The following is a 20,394-nucleotide window of genomic DNA, read 5'->3' as shown; positions in this document are numbered from 1 at the left end:
GTCCCGGCCGCGAAAAGCTTTGATGGTGTCTGCGCGGTAAGCGGGACGCTTCAATCACGCTTATTTAACTAAAAAGCGCCTATAGCACCACACAAGAGATAGAAAGAAGTAAAACTAGGTAATACGAAGAAGAGATAGAAGTTAAACTGGGCAAAACGAAGAAAAGGCACAAGTAAAAATATAGAGCAGTTTTTCTCTTTCTCTTGCTACAAAATCTGGCAATACGTAGTAGTTGCTTATACGATTCGATTCGATCGAAAAGAGTCTACATAATTTATAGATATGTGTTATTTTATACTTTTATAAGAAAAATAAGGATACCACGGATAAACTAATACCCTAATAATTACGACCGGATATTTCAAAACCAACTGTTCCTATAACATTTCAGATAACATCACTTCACTCATCTAGACTTCGATTCATCCCAGCTTCCTATTACGTCATTCAGACAGTGGGAGTTCCAGAGTCCTGGCAACCCCACGTAGGCCGCCGCCGCCTCTCATTGCCCTAAATTCGCTCCAGAGCCGGCACAATAATTGTAGCTGCAGCCACGGCGGCCGTTCTCTATCGACCCGCATACCTTTCGTGAAAGTAAAAACTTATTCGATCGAGTACAATGCGGTACGCCACTAACGCGATCCCAATCCTCTAGGTCACAAAATAGCTTAAAGTTATCGATTATTTTTAAGTTATTTTATAAATAACCGCCGCTCAATGGATTCGTGGTTATATTTGTTGCACCATACTTTGATAATGATTTTAATTTGGAAAAATGTATTTTGAGTGAGTCAACTTAAAAAATATTTATTTATTTTAAATTAATAAGGATACTAAATCTATATCACAAATTCTACAAATCTTTCGTCTTTAGCTGAAAATAATGTTGTTTTTCTTAAACCAAGGAACAAGTATCGATAATAAATAAAGGTCCCTTTTTTGCTAATTTATCCATCAACGTAGAACATCCAATATATTATAATTGTTAAGGTTGACAAGTTAATTCTACGTAATGCTACGTGACTACGCCGACTGTCTACGGCGTGCTACGCATATACGATTTGTCTATGTTTGCTATTTACGAAATATTTACCGGAATTATCACGTTTGTTTTGAATTTTTGTTTGTTTTATCAATGTAAATTTATAAGTATTTTAATTTTTAATAGTAACTGCCTCCTTAAATTAAGCATAAATTATTAATAATGTTGTTTCGAATATCCTGAACGGTTGTCCCATACAAAAATTTTTTTTTTCAAGACAATATTAAATGTTTAATAGTTTTATACAGTGTGCATATGCACACCTTCCATTCTTATTACTTTTTTTTTCAAATAAATATAGCACAAAGTCTATTATAAATGCCATATTTTTATTTACTTTTGGTCTCCTGTACACTCAAACGTATGTACATTCAAATAACATATATCTAACCAGTTCCTCCGAAGTATTACAATGGATTTACGAAGGATACCGTTCAAATCATTTGAACGTGCTTTGTCGTCAATAAAGCTTGGCTATGACGCGACCCTTCTACCCACTGCGGTCCAATCGGTATGACGTGTTATGATCGCGTGTCAGGCCTCTGCGTGTCGCCATGTTTGTGATTCCGAAAAAACTTATTAAAAACCCCACAAGTAATATTCGTTGCTCGGACATTCAATATTGGTGAACTTAGCTTTTTGTTTTATACACGACGATTTATATTAGGTTACTGTGTGATCTTTGTATATTAATGCTATTGGGGAGTTAGTGAATAAAGAAAACAGAAATCATTCAATTGCAAATCTAATTACATCATTATATTTATCACGTACTTATAGAGTGAACTATTACTTTAATAGAGTTACTTGTTAAGCAAATAACACCATAGAAATTTACATCTTTTTAACGGATTTTAACACGAACTATACATACATAATTATACTTTTGATGTTGCGAACAATTTACAGTAAACATGGTAAAAGATAAACTGGACACAGTAATGAATTCACCCGCATACAATTAAGAACACAAAATAATGTTGCTCGTCCAAACAGAAATAATTCATCTGCTTACTTTTACATTATTCTTTTTTTTATATAATATAACAGTTCCTAAAAGTACAAGCGCCCGGCACCGCGCGACTGAAATTTTGAGTTCAATTGGTTTTGATTTGATAAAACAACCACCACAAAAATAGTTATCCAATTCGTTTTAAAAAAAAGTTAGGCGAGGACGTTCTATGATTATTTTTTTATTTAAATAAGGAAAAATATGTTTTATGTACTTTATTTACTATTATCGGGAGATGTGTGCGTACATAAATATTCTAATGTTATCTTATATTCGAAATTTGTTTCTAAAATAGACGAGCTGTTAACATATTAGTGCCGCTTGGGTCTTTGTAATATATTCATGAATCGTTCATGATATATGAGTGAACTTAATACAATTTCCGCGCTACTGCCACTTCGTTAACGATAATTGTGAAAAATGTAGTTGCATTGTCCAACATGTAAATTAATCTCTGTTTACTTTTGTCTCTATATTGTATTATTTTATTTATTGATCAAGTCTTGGAATGGATATTTATAAAAAAAATTAATTCGTAACATACACGGTGTGGGAACTTAGACTTTCCAAGTAGGAGGATTTCAATTTTGGTTAGTATGTTTATTGTTATTTGTAAAAGGACATTGGATTTATGCTTTTTATTTAAATTGTTTTAAAGAGCAAAAGTTTCTTAGAGCTGTACAGTGTACACTAAAAGTGAATACTGTCAAGTGCAATACCGATAATTTTATAAGTCTGTTTTAAACTAAGAAAAAATGTCGAGTATAATGCATCAAAGAAGCTTTTCTTAGTTTCAATAAAAAGCATTTCCTTGTCTTTCTTCGATTTATAAAATTTATAAAAGCAAAGTAAACAGCACTCTAATTGCGCTGATTTTTTCTACGGCGAAAAACGTTTGTGAAGCTTTGAATAATGTGCTCTACGTGAGAACCCATTTTTCCATTGGAATATAAATAAATTTTCGATAAAATCATTTCAAGTTAATAATTTATGCAGTTTTACATTAACTGATCATTTTACATACTATGAATGAATGAATGAACGAGAACTTTATTGTACGCACCAAATTACAGACATTACATAAAATGAAATACACATAAATTGCACAATGGGCGACCTTATGGCTACAGAGCCATCTCTTCCAGGTAACCCAAACAAGTACAAGTACTATCATAACAAGATTTATATTATAATCTTTTAACCCACCTAATTAAATCAAAAACTCTTTCGCTTTCATTTGACTACATTACATTATTTTAGTCAATGTTGTAAGTATATAAATAATACGTTTTATTATTACGTCCACTTATGTCATATACTACTTAAAAACAGTATATAATAATAATCATACGTTACGTCAAAGTTTCACCATCCTTTTAACCCATTAAAAAAACCCCCTAACGACTCTGCGTCTACAACGTACAGATTTTAAAATTGCCATACCCATTACAAAAACGATCAACATTGCAAAAATTCTGCATAAAATTGGTATATGGCATAACAGTGTACTCGACTTCTAAACAAGCTTTGTTTTGTATTGTTGTGATCGGAAACTGCTTGAATATGAAGTGCTCTTTCCATCTCGAGCCTATCGCACTATTGTATTTTAAAGTTTTATTTGTTAAAGAAGAAAAAAGAAAGCCTTCATGTTTTTTTCTTGGTGCGAGCAATTACGTGGGTACCAATTTAACAATACATTTTTATTTTTTAAAGCATTATTTCGATTTTTGAGAGAAAATTTTCAAAATATAAAAATATTGTAGTCTGTGTTTAAAAAAAACTGGTAATTGAATCAACTATTAACACCACACAAAAACAGTACTTGTAAAATGTGTCAATTTTTACGATATCTTTAAATCTTTGCCAAATTTATTAAAAATATCCATTGGATAAGTAATGGAAGCCCTATTGGCATTTGACTTCAAATAATTTTCTACCTGTGGTCGATCAACGTTCAAACTCTGGAAAGTCCAGTAACACGATTTCGCCTACAAAGCAATCGGTAGAAAGTTAGGGATCTATGATAATGAGCTAACCGTCTGAAGTCGAGCCAACTTGTTTGTGGATCTGCCAAACTCTGACTCTGGCGTAAAATAGTTTATTGGATTATATCAGAGTGTAGAGACAGCTCAGTATCAGCGTATTTTATTTGAGAATAATTTAACCTTATTTATCCTCCTGTCATGGTTTGAATAAGAGAGTATAAATGTCTATTGATAATATATTATTATGATACGATATTAATAATATATTATTATGATGACATGCATCTTTCCTTTACAGTTTTAAGTAACACGAGTACCTAAACTAACCTAACCTAACATGCACTCAGAATACTAATAATTGTATAAATTGCAAGCTTGCAGACCGTAATAATTATTATGTAAACCTTAAGTCCTTATATTCATTATTGTTGGTTATATAATCCCTTTTCAAGAACCGTACTTTTAACAACATTAAAAATATTTCATAAATTCGAATTGGTTCTCTCAATACATAAGCACAGATTTATGAAAAGAAACAAATAAATTTAAATTAGTTATGCTTTATTTGCGATTAAATTAAGGTTACTATAATATAAATAACATAATAAATAAAAACTAAGATATTATTATCTAAGGATTGGGAGTGACAAACACGAACACGGGCGTGAATTTCGGGTCCCAAGATCCATCATTCACGGATTTTGGGGAGAAGTCGCCGCTCTTGTGCGTTTCTGAGATCTTTGCGAAAATATCTTTGAATTTCTTCTCAGTATCGCTAGCAAGCCCAGCATCCACATCTTCTATCGAAGACCCGCTGGGGACCACTTGCTTGCCAGTTGTGTATGGAGTAGATTTTCCATACTGAAGATCCATGTAATCATTAAGGATACCTTCCAGAACTTTCTTCACGCTTGACACGTTACAGTTATCTTCGATACCCTTCGACAGCTCATTGATGGTCACAGTTGGGACGGACATGATTAGTAATCTGAAACAATAAAATAATTCGTTTATAAAAACAATTACATGTTATAAAGATGTAGGTATGTCGTATATGGAGTACGTCGTATTTGATTCTTAATAAAAAAACAAAAATGGAAATCATGAATATTGAAAGACTCGTTTATCTAAACAATGTAATGTTAACAACTTCTACACATCGAGTTCATTTAGTCGATATATTCTATTTTCAACTTCCAACAGATTATGCTCATGCTAGAAACTATTAATCGACTATTAATTAATTGAATGCATAATTTAATCAACATTTTACACTATTAGATAAGTAAGAGCCGATGAAACAAATTTAGCTGCCTATCAGATAAACTAATGCAAATAGGTTCCGGAAAAATAGATTTTACTCTGTGTCAAAATATACATACCTAAATGAAAAAAATGTTTTAGAAACATCTATTACAGAAACCGATTATTTCCTTCATATTGAAATTCTAACGGAACAATTCAGCTTGATGCAACTGAAATTTCAATTAATTTTTTCTTAGATATTTAATTTTTCTTATCTACCTATGACACTACGCCACTAATGTAAAAAATTTGCACTAGAATATTTATAGATACATCTAAGATAATGCAGTCAATTCTACAAAATGCGATAAGTTATCTATTATGAGAAATTTGTAATGCTTAATCATAAACATAATCCTTAAGTAATGGTGTATATTTTCCTATAGAGCAACTTTTACGTAGAGTTTTGAATGCATCAAAATAAAAAGGAAAATGCAATGAAAACAACGCATAGGTATATAGAAATCATGTAGCTATACCTATAACATGAATACAGACTAGTGGATAGGTTTTAGGCAGGTACTATTATTTTTTCCCATGAGGGTAGAGCTCGCAGGCTCTTAGCTTGTTTGGGCCTGGCGACGGGCTTCTACCATACCCGTGGCCCTGTCGTTGATGCGGCTTGACGGAACACAGTGGGGTTTTGGCCGGTAGGAATCCGACATAACCCACGGCCCCTTCCCCGGAGGCCATGGGTATCTATACAAGATTTCCCCACTTAAAAAAAAGGTACTATTATTTTAATCGAATATGGATTATTGTACGACAGTGGTATGACTACTCAGTTACAGTTTAATTCTATGTTTTAGCTGTGTGTCTAAGACGTTTCTAATTAAACTTTGTAGAGTCCAAAGTTATATTAAACTAGCTGATTCTTGCGTCTTCGTACGCGTTGATTATGTTTCCTAGCTATTACCTAGAACTTAATTTAGTTCGATTACATAAACTTATATATTGTAGTAAAGAAGAATTATCTAACAAAAATTTAATAAAAATAATGGGAAAAAGTAACGTTATATTAATTTGTAATAATATACAAAATTTATAAAATAGAATTGAAAAACCTACGCGTACGCTTTAAATAAATTATTTTGGTACGAACCCCAGGTAGGATAAATATTTAATATACTGGCTGATAAACAAAAAATATTAAAATACCTATGGAAAATAGCCAAAAATACATCCGTATAAAAATGACCGATAAGAGATAACAAACATGTTTAATCACTGAAAGTCAAACATTCTCCGCCGTATGAAATTGATATCAGTATTAATCGACTCATCAATATAAAATTTATCGAAGTATTTTAAATTAATATTATGTATTCATGAATATTCGTACAAATGGATAGCTTATATTTTATTGCATTGGCAATAAAATTGTTTTCCGTACAGATAAACAAAGTACAATTTCAATATTACAATATTACATATACATATTATACATTATACAATATTATATACACACGGAACGTATTAATAACCATTTATGATTTTCGTTACCTTCAGGCTAAAAGTAAAGTCAACGTGTTTTTTTTAAAGGAAGGCAAACGAGCAGACGCAATCTTAATGGCAAAGTGCGTCATGTCTATAGACGTACATAACGTAAGTTATGGGTGTAACCTACCATGAAAGCTAACTGTATATTATAATATATAAAAATACTTACGTTTATTGCGGTAATGCTTCTCTACAACAGTTCAAAGTGTACTGAAATAACGTCACATCGAATCGTTCTTATAAATCACGGCCAATCTGAACCCTCGAGATATCGAAGGGTGTGACACGTCCGTCAATCTGATAACGGTCAATTATCAACCGGTATCGAATTTTGCGGTTTTTCGCGTATTTTATTTCGTAATATTTGCCCTAAAAAGTTTATTTTACTGTTTACTTTGTGATAATGAACGATAAAAACCAATTTTCACGTGAACGTGGGTGACACACGGTTTTTGGTGCAAATATTTTAACTGTGAATTCAATATCGCTAAGATAAATTATCCAGATATATAGGTAACTAAAAGTCCAACTCAAACTTCAGACCATAGTTTATCAGCACACAAAATTTCAGCGCAATCGATTAAGTACCTACATAAGTAGTTTTTGCTTCATAAACTTTATTTAGAGATCATTCCTTATTATATATCATTTATTTTTAATTTGCATTAATAAAGCCAGGTTGGGCATGAGAAGAAATAAAGTAAAACAAATAAAAATATTAGGTCTAGGCCATCCATTATAAGGTACAACTACTATTTTATGTATACTAAGTCGAAAAATTCCTTATATTTCCAACGAGAATAACTGATTTGTATAGCATCATAGCCATAGTCAGTTTTATTTATCAAACATCCTCAATGCTAAATTCTGTAGAAATCAATTTCGGGTCAACAGTAAGTAGGTCTAGCCCCTACCTACTGCAAGGCCTAAAATTGATTAGAAATTTCATTGAAAATTACGCATTCTTCGAAATGAAGTAATATAATCGGAAATCAGAATCAATAGTCACTGTTTGTATCTATACCTCAATCTATAGTATCCATACTTTTCTTAGAATATAATTCCTTATCTAGTATGTTTGAAACATATTTTTGATACCTACGAAAAAATTATCTAAATCCTATCCTATCCTACTAATATTATAAACGCGAAAGTTTGTGACGATGTATGTTTTTGTATGTGTATGTATGTTTGTTCCTCTTTCACGCAAATACTACTGACACGATTACAATTAAATTTAGCACAAATATAGAGGGTAACTAGAATTAACACATAGAATAAGTTTTTTTCCCAGAAATCTCAAGGGAACGGGAACTATGAGGATTTTTTTTAAACGCGGGCGACACTGCGCGCCTAAAGCTATAGTTACTTATAATGTTTTTTATGAATCTTGTTTTCTATAGAAGCACAAAATTCGATGAATAATATTCCATAATATTTTCCTGTTACATGTCCTTATCTATAAACTTTTGACAATTTATTGCACTGATCCTAAGTTGATACTTCAATATTATTATTACCTACTCCATTGATATGATTATCTTGAGAATGTCCAGTCATGCACCATCTCATAGATAGTGATTTATCTCTGGAAAATTTTGTTTCTAATTTTAGTCGTAAAATAAAGGTAGTCGCTCACTCATCTTATCTTTCTTAACATGACTCATGACAGCTTTTATCCTAAGTCACATTGTGGCAGGTCATATGCACTAGGTACATTCGTTTCAAAATGCTTCTGATTATTTTTTTGGTATCAGCAATGACCAATCTTTGCATCATACAAATTACAAATCATACGAATTCTCTAAAAAATCATTACACATTTGAAGATACGAATAGTGACAAACGTCAAACATATAAAGTTATTTATTTTATTCATTGTAAAAATGTCTTTTTTTAATTTAATGTTTAAAAAATGTAATAAATGATGTCTCTTATAAAGTATCCAAAATCTCCGTCTGTGCTGTCGAAGATAGTATTTTATTTCGATGAAATTTTTTTTTCAATGAGAGATCTCAGATTTCTCCGGTGAAGCCTAATTAAAAATAATCAAATAATTTTGATTTGGCGGGAATCGAATATCAAATCGACCCCAGACGAACATGAGACTTCACCTACAAATATATTATACCTTACAAATAGATTCGACCGATTCTACGAATTTCTTCATTCAATTTCAATGTATGCTCTGATTATTTATTGTTGTTTATTATTCTATGAATGTTTTTGTGTCACCGCAGGTTAATTTTCTATACATATCTAATTATTAATTAGTGTTTGAATTTTGGTATATCTATTAATTATCTAGGACTATTACAACCAAATTATAATACCTCTTTCAATACGATATAATAAAGTGTTAGGTACCATCGAATAGATTACTACGTAGAAGGATGCATAATGCATACAACTGCTGAATTTGGGTTTAACGTAGTGCGGAACCACAAATCGCGTCTTAATGTCCGAATTGTCTATGCCCGTTCCCAATTCCAAATTCAAAATTCAAATTCGAAACCAATTCGATTGAATTAGCTCTCGTTAGCTCTATTTGAAGTGTAGGAATTTCTTTTATTACTTATCAATTATTATGTTGCCTTTCCATAGATACCTACTTTATAAATGCGATAGTAGGTATTTGTTATTTTGTTGACTTTTTTTTTAGATATGTTTTTTGTGAATAGAGAGAAAAAAAATCGCGGTAAAGCATCAAATTCCAATTGGAATTTCCTTTGAACGCGGACATAGCCGCGTCTAATAAAAAGTCCTAATATTAACATATATATTTTCATGGACGTATAAAAAAAGACGGACGGTATATCGCCTAAACATTGAGTGAAGCCTAGTAATGGCGGCGAAACATCCATGTGTGTGTGCCATGTTGCCATGGCAACAGCTGTCCTGTTGACAATGGCGGCTGTATTTTTTTCTATAAATTTTGCCGTGATAATTTTGTCATTAAAACATAAAAGAAATAACTTGCTTCCCTGTGGAATGTAATCCCTTGTGTTTTGTTATTTAAAATTGTACTGTTGCGACACCATTTAACCACGCAAGACGGCATTTTAAATATTTTTTGTGAAACAGTGACGCAGTTAATCAGTCGGTAGTTCACGACGTAATGGCGGCCGACTAGCTTACTATGGTGAGAGTGTGTGCGTGTTTATTGTCTTTACACGATCGCTAGCTTACTATGGTGGCTTCACGTTGTTTGTTCGTAATACGGCGTCCGTCTTTTTTTATACGTCCATGTATATTTTATCCACGAATAGATCCAAGCATTCTAAGCTTACGTTTTATCTAGCATATAAATGTAATCAAAAGGAAAAAAATAATATTTACAAAAATAAAAGCATTTTAAATTAAATCAATTTATTGCAGTAAGTAATTCATAATAATATTCATTTAGGCAATGGGGTTGACGGCAATCACGTTAACTGGGTTTCCACCAGGGACAAAGGCGGGAATTTCGTGGATCTGAAAGACAATTAAAACATTAATGGGTGTTTTTTGCTGCTTTTAAATTTTAATATGTTGTTGAAATGCTCTTCTAGATGTATTTTTATTTATTAAATAGTAAATACAATATATTGTAATAATTATTGGTAAGTATGATACACAAGATAATACACTAGAATATAAAAAATGTGAACAAATTAACATAAATAATTTATATATAATTTGTACTAATAAACTAATAATAAAAAAATAATAATAGACCGGAGTTTCCAACTCAGAGTAAAGACTAAAAGCTAATAAATTAAAGTATTATTATATTTTACTAGCGGTCCGCCCCGGCTTCGCCCGTGGTACATGTTTACGTTTTCTCTACATAAGAACCATCCTCGTACTTCAAGGAATATAATAAAAAAAGAATTATCGAAATCGGTTCAGCCGTTCTCGAGTTATGCGCTTACCAACACATTTTGCGATTCATTTTTATATATAAAGATTAGGCATGCCAATTGCATCTACGCGGTAGGCAATTTGCAGCCAATGGCGGCAACTTACTACAAAATTGCATTCTATAAATTATTTTTCCTGAACACTAGATGGCGCTGTACTAAAATAATCACAAATTTATAATCATCGATTTACCTGTTGTGTCTGTTTGTTTACGTTAACGACGACTTGCACGAGGGGGCTGCTGGACGCGGGGGAGGGTGCGGGAGACGGGGAGGGAACGGGGGCGGGGGCGGGGTTCACGATACCGGGAACTGCTTCTAGAGGCAGGTCAACGGTGACGGTTTCCTGAAAATAAAGACATTATTTAAGAACGTTTATTAGTAATAATATGATATAATTATAGGCAAAGGAAACAAAAAAATATGACATACCATTTAAAAGTATTTTTATGGCAGGACTGTAAAGGTTGAGCAAGATATGAAATGTTATCAAATATTTCTTTAGATATGCAGTTTTAAATTAAAACTTTTGTTTTCCTCTGACTAATAAATTCTATGTTTTCATCAGAAACATATTTAGAAGTAAAAATAACCCTAATTAATTGCGTGCCTATTTTAGAACATCGAAGGCATAAAATATTGCCACTTAATTTATTAAAAGTACTTACAACTTGGTGTCCAGCGAAGAGGGCCTCCATGATTTCGTTCAAAGCGGCCTCCAGAACGGGGATCAAAGCTGGGTCGGTGTGGGGGTTTGACAGAGCACTGTCAATTTGCTGCAGAGTAAGCTCTACAGGGGCGGCTGTCGACAAAGCGACGAGGGCAGAGAGTACGATGAAGTATTTCATTTTGAATTATTTACCTGGAAGAATAAACGGAATTAGTTAATAATAAAAAGAGCGTGTGTGCCGAACACACGTGTCAGAAGTGAAACTTCTTTGTCACGATTCAAAGATACCAAAATCGTCGCCTTACTCCAAGACGTGACGGTATTGCCATGACGCGACTTTGAGATTTTACTCTTAACGCGCTTAGAGACGTTTCACTTCAAAAATGATATCAAATAGTACCTATTTATTATGGACCGTAATTTGAATAAAAAACTTTGCTAACATATTACTGGGCAACTAATTTAACAACGTACCTATTGCAGAAGATGATAAGATATGTATGAGATAAAACTAAAATGATGAATTCGATCCGCAAAAATGGCTGACTTACTTAAAACTCGTTTTAGATGTACCGTTTTACTCATGAGAAGTCGGATTTCTCGATTTTAAATATTTGATCGAACTCAAGTCAACAAACATAACGGTTAACGGTTTCGAATGTGTTTTACACAATTTCGGCTAAGCAATTTAAATTGTATGTAAACAATCACACACCGGATCACAAATCGATCAGAAAATAGTTTTTTATTGAGTTAAACCATTTAAAAATCAATTGGTCGTTCGACCTATGCCAGTTAAATCTATTTATTCTTTAATTTACTTAAAAATTACTAAATACCTAATTTCAATAATATATTTGTAAAGCTAGTGTTTATTGTTCACTTACCAAGTTGTCACAACAAAGTGACTTTTCCAAAACAGAGGCGGCTACTTATACAATTCTGCATTAATGATATTATGAATATCAAACTAATAACCGAGATTAAATATAATCCAATAAAATATCATAAAAATTTATAATATGTGATCGATAAACAGGTCATAACCATATACCTAATATCAAATTACTACCAAGCTATTGTTTTAGTAGATTAAAACTTCATAGAAATAAAAACTGAATTTCTAAAATCAACTCATAACTGTAACAGAGTCTCCTCCTTGATATTGAATCTCAAAAGTGCTAAAAGTAGAAACCTACCTCCCTATAGTAGAAATTATCATAGCGAATGTGCTATTTTGCAATAAATAGCTTATAATTCCAAATATCAATGTTCAGCTCCCAGTAAGACTTCATCAGGCACCAAACAAAAATTTAAAAGAATACTATAGTGATACGAATTTCCAGTGTATGACAGCGATGCGATGGCGAGAGACGATCTATAAAGCTGTCATTCTTCCACACTGGAATAAATTTTAATAGACTACAGGCCCATGTTGAAAAAATTATGGGTCATTTGACCCACCACCTGACCTATCTAGAATGATATAAGAGCATAAAATAATAAGATTCAGCACTATGACGTCACTCGTAAGCTGTCCACCTGAGTGCAGATGAGAATTCGAAAGTTCAGGTAGAGATTTTCTCCCCTTGTCTCCATGATTTTTGTACGGTGTTGCGGAATAATGGCTTAAAAGCAGTATAGAAATAGTATGACACAGATGCCGTACAAAAATGGTGGTCCACAAAGTCGGAATTTATTTTTATTTTTCGACAGTTGCCGGGGTAAATTTGGTCATTTGATTTTGTACGGCATCTGTGTCATACTATTTCTATACTACTTTTAATCAATTATTCCGCAACGCCGTACAAAAATCATGGAGACAAGGGGAGAAAATCTCTACCTGAACCTTCGAATTCTCATCTGCACTCAGGTGGACAGCTTACAAGTGACGTCATAGTGCTAAATCTTATTATTTTATGCTCTTATATCGTTCTAGATAGGTCACCTGGTGGGTCAAATGACCCATAATTTTTTCAACACGGGCCTGTAGTCTATAACTTACTGGGTTGCATTACTGCATTAACTAGTGCATTGCCATTTTTGAAGTTGGCTTGATCATCAATACTTATATTTTAAAGAAAAGTTGGTTCTTGTTTGAGAGTGCTTATTTCCAGAACTTCTGATTTGAATTGCAAAATAAATTCTATTGGATAGTCCATTTATCGAGTGAGACTGTATGCTATATTAAATTACGCTACGCCTAATAGATTAATAGATTATAGAAGCGGAGCAGCAATTAAAATTTTGTGAAAACATTTCTTTTGAAAGCAAGCAGAGAAACAGTTTTGTGATACAAGGTTTTATTATCTAATGAAACACAAGATATAAGTCTTTGAGCGCCAATAATATTTATTTAACATAATATTATATACTATATTACAATAATCTAAGATATCATAGATTCGTCTTAATAATATATATTTTGTGCGGAACCTGCAACAAACAAAAATACGTTAAAATTTAATATTTTTTTATTCAAGCCGGATTTTACATGAAAATAAGTATTAAAGCGTAAATTTGCGTAATCCCCGTGAGTGTGATCAGTTCAATTCCAAACAAAATGCTTTTGTTTGTAAAAAGTAAGCTTCAAACCATTCATTCTTATTTCGAACGACATAAAGCTCAGATTTCCATGAACACATTTAATTTATCTGAACTTATCGTCCTATCATTTATAAATTATTGAATAATAAATTAACAACGGACAGGCTGTATAATAATAAATCTTCTTCAATGTCAAACGGAATTACCGAAGTAGAATTCATTCAATAAAAATATAATTGCAGTAAAGATAAAGCAAATTATCCACATGTTGTTGAAATCGCATTGTAAAAACGTCACTGATTAGTTTATTCTTTATCGTGAGAGAGTTTCTATTTATTACTCAATGCGGATGTTAATGCTGTGCATTACACATTTACATTAATATATATGCCCTATTTTTCTCTGTATTAATATCTAGAACCAATAGTTCATCCTTCATATTCCAATGTAAAAAAAACAGGAATATATCTTTATATATATTATTATCTTTATATATATATATATATATATATATATATTTACCACAATATACCTTTTTATAAGAAAAGTTATTTCGCACATGTTATTTATCAGCGATATTTTTATAAATTTCTTATATTTTTTATTAAAAAATATATAAATTATTCATTTCGAAGGGCATATTTTCCAAACACAAACTTAAACAAAAAATCTACAACCTCACATATCAAATCTATCAGGTTCCAGCAACAGAAACAATAAATAAAATTTCCCTATAATAAAATAACCCTACACATAAATAAAATAACCCTACACATAAAATCTATCAGGTCTCAGCGGCAGAAACAGCCAACATTCTCTGATACGAGCCGGCGAGAGAACGAGACGCCAATAGCAACAACTCTCGTCGGGACACGCTTGTTGACACTTCTTGCCATTGCGTGTGTGGTACCTGGAATAAGGAATTATTTATTTATTTATCTATACTACTATCCATACTAATATTATAAATGCGAAAGTAACTCTGTCTGTTACTCAATCACGCCTAAACTACTGAACCAATTTGCATGAAATTTGGTATGGAGATATTTTGATACCCGAGGAAGGACATAGGCTACCTTTTATTACGAAATATGTACCACGGGCGAAGCCGGGGCGGACTACCTAGTTATTATATTATAAAGTTTGTTTGTTTGTTTGAACGCGCTAATCTCAGGAACTTCTGGTCCGATTTGATTCTTTCGGCGTTAGATAGCCCATTTATCGAGGAAGGTTATAGGCTATATATCATCACACTAAGACCAACAGGACAGCAGTGGGGGTGAAACCGCGGGGTAAAGCTAGTAATGTTAGAAAAATTAGGGACCAGTGAATAAATTTAAATGGGATTTGGTTATTGCTGAAACCTAATCAGACAACATTGTGTATTAATCCTACATTGTTAATTAGTCTTAGATTTGATTGTAATTGTACTATTTTTATAAACAATAAAAAATAGTTAAGTTAATTAATCAATTTTTTAATTTTCATTGAATAAGCTTCTCAATAGTCATTTAAAACAATTTTAAAAACAAAATATCAATAACAAAATTTAATCAATCATTTCTCACCTGCAAATTAGCCGACATAATCGAACCTATAGTAGTGTTGTACCCAGTCTGCGCGTGCGCATAGTCGGTAGGCGTGGCCTCTCTCGCTGCAAGTACCGCGGCACTAGGGATGGGCGTGCCTTGTGATTGCACTTGCAACTCGATACCGAGGGAGGGCTGGGACAACACTAGTAGCGCTATGTCGTACCACCTGTGTGCGAGTGGCTTGTTATGACATATGTTTTGCTTCAGAACATTAACGTACAATAAACAATTAAATTCACTATCATGCTCAAAAATTGTCCGATGTATAACTCTGCCAAGAAGTCTATGAAGCAGAGTTTCTAATATTTTATTCAACACCACTTGGACATTTTAAACCTTTTAATAGGCAACTGTGAGTCGATCAACGTCAGTATTTTTTTATAAAAATAAACATTTTAGTAGAATTCTATAAATTATGGCGACCTATCGACTAAACCGTTATATATCAGATCTAGCAATAACGTGACAAGAAAAAAGTATTTTAAAGACGAAATTGAAACAAATACAAATAAAAAAAAGACGGGTTGCACTCCGGGAGTGCCGGCAGAAGTGAAAACTTGATTATTAACGTTCAGCATGTTTGGTATCCGTCTTACGCCTGGAATATAAGGGCTAAAAAAAATCCGTCTTACGTTTTTTCGATCAGGCCACGTGTCCTGACGCGAGTTTAAGATTTTATACCCAACGCCGCTAAAGAAGTTTTCACTTCAAAAACATATCCTCACCTATCAGGCATAGCCTCATACACAAAGCTCTCAATAGCCACTATAGGCACGTTATTATGCAGTTGCGAGTTGACAGATCTCAAGTGTGCGATGCGTTGTTTAGCCGCTGCGTACGCGGCCGCGTAGCCTACTGGTTGTGCGGCTGTGACGTCACTTTGTGCGGGTTCCCCACTGAAAAGAACGCTTTATTCGTTACATAAAAATGACCCTTACTGCACAATATTTAAAGAAGATTTATTTAATTTTCTGAAAAAAATATTTATTTTGGATTTTTGGACTATTGGACTACTGTTATTTAAATAGGTTTTTTAATATGTAATGTATGTAAGTATTATTATAAATATAGAAACAAACATGCCTTCTATTCAGCAGTTTTTTTTCAGTTATCATTTTATTAAACTTCACCTTTAGTAAATATTTGTAGGAAACTCACACAATAGTCGCTTTTCCAAACACAGTTTGAAAAGCTTCTCGAACAGGCGATACTTTCACCTCCTTATCAGAAGCAACAACTATGTATAAATCACCACCACTCCCTAAAAAAAGTAAAAACATACTCATACTGTTAGACCTAAACCATTAACAATATAATATTTGCCCTTGGTAATTAAAGCACAAAATATTTGCATTCAACATCACCATTAACCTATATATCCTGTAAGTTTTATTTGATTTGAGATCATTTGTTTATTGTCTATGCATTTATTATAAAAAACCAAACGTCAACCCCATTCCTGCATTATAAAAAATGATTTCTCAATATCATACAATCAATACAATGTAATCCATTTGAGTTACTATAGCATATTAATTATTATAGCATTACATAATATTTATAATTTTATCGTTATACACAATAGCTATAGCATTGAACACATTACATAATCAAAACTAGCTTTAAACAAATAGCGAAACGAGAACTTTGACCCAAATCATTGACTACCCAGGCTCATAACTCACCATCAGAAGATGTGCTGCTTTGATTACCTTCATTATCTGTTATAAAAGATCAATTTAACTCTATACATATTTTGTTATAATAAAGATATTTGTGTGCTTAAATAGTTATTTGCAAAAAATATCACAACATAGTATAAAACAAAGTCGCTTTTTCTGTCCCTATGTCCCTATGTATGCCTAAAAAAGCGGGCGAAGCCGCGGGCGGAAAGCTAGTTTAAGATAAAAAAAAATATTATATAATTATTGGCACACCACCCTACATCGGGCAGCATAGATCGGGAAGGGGTGATAGTTTTGAATAAAAAAAAATTGAAAAGCAAGTAGAAAGAAAAACATAGTATGACAGAAAATCAGAATAAGAATAAGAATAGAATAAAATACATTTATTAGGATCTCCAAAGTACCACCACCACATAAAAAAACAATAACAAGAGCACTCTTAAAGACTATAGAAAATAAACAGGGATAAAAAAAAAAAAAAGAAAAAATTAAGAGCTAAAAAGCTATTATAAATATTTGTGTGGCGACTGGTGACCTAATAAGGCCACTCAGCATATGCTACGCCGCACCACGGTCGGCATAGCGCTGGTTTTCAGGGCCCAACCAGACAACAGACGCGTAAGTCTAAAGTGTCCCGAATAATAAAATATAGTTAAATAACATAAAATACAATAAAACAAACTAGAAAAATTTAAATTAATAAGTAAGTGTTTTTACTATTTATATAATATTAAAATCTACAAATTAATGAAATAAACATCAATACCTATATTACATAAATAAATAATGATAAATTATATTACATATATATATTGAATGAAATCAGAATTGCAAGTTTAATTTAAGAACTTTTAGAGAAAGTAATGACGAATAACATGCTTCTAGAAGAAGTCTAATTCAATAAATAACTGTTTGAGTTTGAGTTAAGAATAAGTAAAAATAAGTTTCCAATGAAAATCAAAATAGTTTCCTAACAAATAAATTTTCATATTATTGAACCATACTTACTCAAATATTCCTTCATCTGAGGATCAAGTGTTGTTATCATGGAATCAACTGAGTTTTTAGCTTTCTCGGCTACTTTCTGGAGAATCCCTCCACTTGACATGGCACCTTTCATCCAAGTTATGAGACCACTACCTGGCATAATATCACCTTCAAGAGAAAATTAATTGCATTCAATTTATATTTCATAATAATTCTCTTAAAAAAAAAATGTTGTGTGGTTTTATGAAACCACGGTAAAAGTGAAACTGTTCGAACGGTTCCGAACACTGCTTTGTGTAGCGCATGTCGCGTGACGGCCGAGTAGGTATACCTACTCGGCAGCCGCGATACACGCGACATGCGCTACACAGACCAAAAAGTTTGAGACGATGTAATAAAAGTTTCACTTTAATAATAAATTCAACTTTTTGTAGAAATGGGTAAGTTTTTGAACATGGATGACCTGATGTGTCGTTCTCGCACACAAAAAGTATATCACAGAAGCCTCTAGTAGAAACTAGAATGAATATAATATTTATGGGCTGCAATCTTCAAGGATATGTGTGTTAAGCATGATCAAGTGGACATACATGATCTTAAGGATTAGTAACATTATTCTTTATAATCATTACATAGTATAAAACAAAGTCGCTTTTTCTGTCCTATGTCCCTTTTTATGCTTATTTCTTTAAAACTACGCAACGGATTTTGATGCGGTTTTTTTTAATAGATAGAGTGATTCAAGAGGAAGGTTTTAGTATATAATTTATTATGTTTTAGACAAAGCGGGCGAAGCCGCGGTCTTTAAACTAGTATCTATGATAAAATTACCAATTCTATCAGTACCAACTCCACTTTCTGGCAATGAGCCTGGCGACAATGTGCTATCAGACTCTACTGGTGACCGTATTGACACAGTTGGCTCTCCTTTTGATGGTGGTATGGCAGGGCTGGAAGTAATTAAAAGATTTTATCAGTTCAGACATGTTGATAAATAATTTTATTAGTTTCTACTACATGTTCAGTAGAATAATAGATTTCAGCATTCAAATGGTGAGGTATTATTTAATAATTATCCAATAACTATCTGTTGGATATATAATAAAATAGTCCCTTCTCCCTAAAAGTCATTTAACATTTGTTAAAAATTCAAATATAAGGACTATAATACATGTTCATAAGAATTAAGAAACATAAATGTTTCTATTTTGACTGAATTTCATTTAATCAGTATTATTGAAAATCACATACCTAAATTTTTCTGGAGTTTGTGGTGACATATCCATTGGCACAGGTTGTGCATTTGGATTCTCTGCTGGCTTTGTATTGGTCTGTGATACAGGAGCCTGTATAAAATATCTCAATAAATGGGGAGTATGCTACTATAAAGAGAATTTTATGAGAATTGTGCAATTGTTATAATACAAGTTATGTAAAGTCATGTGACTTAACTAAATTAGTCAATATGATTATGATATTCATAGTCTTTTTTTAACATCCAAAATTTTTCTCTATAACAGAGAAAGAAGTAATGAAATATGTATCTAAACATAATGAGAATCATGAGCATACACTACATGCTCATGATTCTCATTATGTTGTGTAAAAAGTACGCTTCATACTTCATTTTGTACTACGGGTGCTACAGGAGCTACGGGGTTGACGCTCGTTGTAATAAAATTTGGTAATTCTGATGGGGGAGCAACACTTGATAACAGATTGCCCGTAGCCGCAAGAGTCGGAGCAGCTGGTATTTTGTTTCTCTTCTCGGCATGGTTCATATTCTTGCACTAAAAACCATAAATTTTATTCATATTTACAAGCTTTAGGTGAATTAAATCAAATTAAAGAGACAAGTATGTTTTTTTCACCTTTTTATTATAATAACAACAATCAACACCGTGAGGATTTGTTGTGGTTTTGCGAATTTGTCAAAATTTGACTTATTTGAGCTTATTTGACACTTGTTGACGTGTTCATAGTTCAACTGTACAAATTCCACACACCGCTTTTGTGAAATTATTAATAAGAGCATATACATAACAAACTTTATATTTTTATTATATTCCAATCCTTAATGCGTAATCAGATCAATTATTATTCCTAATATCGTATGTCTTGTAATATTTTATATCTTATGACTATTCCATATTTTTTTTATCTGGTA

At 32.4% G+C, this 20,394-nt stretch overlaps 3 protein-coding genes across 6 annotated transcripts; all 3 read right to left on the bottom strand.

Annotated features, from left to right (window-relative positions):
- Positions 1–4,583: 4,583 nt before the first annotated feature.
- On the bottom strand, positions 4,584–5,490 carry LOC149901904 (uncharacterized). Its single transcript, XM_090111277.1, has 2 exons — positions 5,422–5,490; positions 4,584–5,027 (listed from the first exon to the last, which is right to left on the bottom strand). The coding sequence occupies exon 2, from the start codon at positions 5,015–5,017 to the stop codon at positions 4,670–4,672; it is 348 nt and encodes a 115-aa protein (XP_089967403.1). The 5' UTR covers positions 5,018–5,027; positions 5,422–5,490; the 3' UTR covers positions 4,584–4,669.
- Positions 5,491–10,196: 4,706 nt separating this feature from the next.
- Positions 10,197–12,115, bottom strand: LOC149901903 (uncharacterized). 2 transcript variants are annotated; one of them, XM_090110571.1, is made up of 4 exons: positions 11,891–12,115; positions 11,415–11,608; positions 10,940–11,092; positions 10,197–10,318 (listed from the first exon to the last, which is right to left on the bottom strand). In XM_090110571.1, exons 2-4 carry the CDS (start codon positions 11,592–11,594, stop codon positions 10,247–10,249), a joined length of 405 nt encoding a protein of 134 aa, XP_089966697.1. In that variant the 5' UTR covers positions 11,595–11,608; positions 11,891–12,115; the 3' UTR covers positions 10,197–10,246. The 2 variants fall into 2 exon arrangements, with proteins under 2 accessions (XP_089966697.1, XP_089966698.1); XM_090110572.1 differs by lacking the exon at positions 11,891–12,115 and adding an exon at positions 11,722–11,742.
- A 1,618-nt stretch (positions 12,116–13,733) lies between these two features.
- On the bottom strand, positions 13,734–20,212 carry LOC149901902 (protein PRRC1-like). Of its 3 annotated transcripts, XM_090111098.1 has the most exons (11): positions 20,099–20,212; positions 19,850–20,017; positions 19,479–19,573; positions 19,059–19,177; positions 18,249–18,395; positions 17,241–17,276; positions 16,714–16,816; positions 16,281–16,451; positions 15,532–15,721; positions 14,736–14,873; positions 13,734–13,852 (listed from the first exon to the last, which is right to left on the bottom strand). In XM_090111098.1, the coding sequence occupies exons 2-10, from the start codon at positions 20,006–20,008 to the stop codon at positions 14,748–14,750; spliced, it is 1,146 nt and encodes a 381-aa protein (XP_089967224.1). In that variant the 5' UTR covers positions 20,009–20,017; positions 20,099–20,212; the 3' UTR covers positions 13,734–13,852; positions 14,736–14,747. The 3 variants fall into 3 exon arrangements, with proteins under 3 accessions (XP_089967224.1, XP_089967223.1, XP_089967222.1); XM_090111097.1 differs by lacking the exon at positions 17,241–17,276 and having other exon boundaries at positions 19,479–19,558; XM_090111096.1 differs by lacking the exon at positions 17,241–17,276 and having other exon boundaries at positions 13,736–13,852.
- Between the last annotated feature and the right edge of the window lie 182 nt (positions 20,213–20,394).

Source organism: Colias eurytheme, chromosome 16 (assembly GCF_061535395.1).
Source record: "Colias eurytheme isolate Ceu_HAF_F1 chromosome 16, ilColEury1 Martin Lab GWU primary, whole genome shotgun sequence".
In the NCBI taxonomy this organism is placed as follows: domain Eukaryota; kingdom Metazoa; phylum Arthropoda; class Insecta; order Lepidoptera; family Pieridae; genus Colias; species Colias eurytheme.
Note: the sequence above shows the minus strand (reverse complement) of the source record. Positions and strands in the feature narration are given on the sequence as shown.

Coding starts and splice junctions, on each gene's coding strand:
- LOC149901902 (XM_090111098.1), bottom strand. CDS start 20,008: ATGAACCATGCCGAGAAGAGAAACAAAATACCAGCTGCTCCGACTCTT. Junction 19,574..19,849: donor CACCCGTAGTACAAAATGAA/GTATGAAGCGTA, acceptor TATTTTATACAG/GCTCCTGTATCACAGACCAA. Junction 14,874..15,531: donor TTATGTCGGCTAATTTGCAG/GTGAGAAATGAT, acceptor TCCTTATTCCAG/GTACCACACACGCAATGGCA.
- LOC149901903 (XM_090110571.1), bottom strand. CDS start 11,594: ATGAAATACTTCATCGTACTCTCTGCCCTCGTCGCTTTGTCGACAGCC. Junction 11,093..11,414: donor TCTTCGCTGGACACCAAGTT/GTAAGTACTTTT, acceptor CTTTATTTTCAG/GAAACCGTCACCGTTGACCT. Junction 10,319..10,939: donor TAAACAAACAGACACAACAG/GTAAATCGATGA, acceptor ATTGTCTTTCAG/ATCCACGAAATTCCCGCCTT.
- LOC149901904 (XM_090111277.1), bottom strand. CDS start 5,017: ATGTCCGTCCCAACTGTGACCATCAATGAGCTGTCGAAGGGTATCGAA.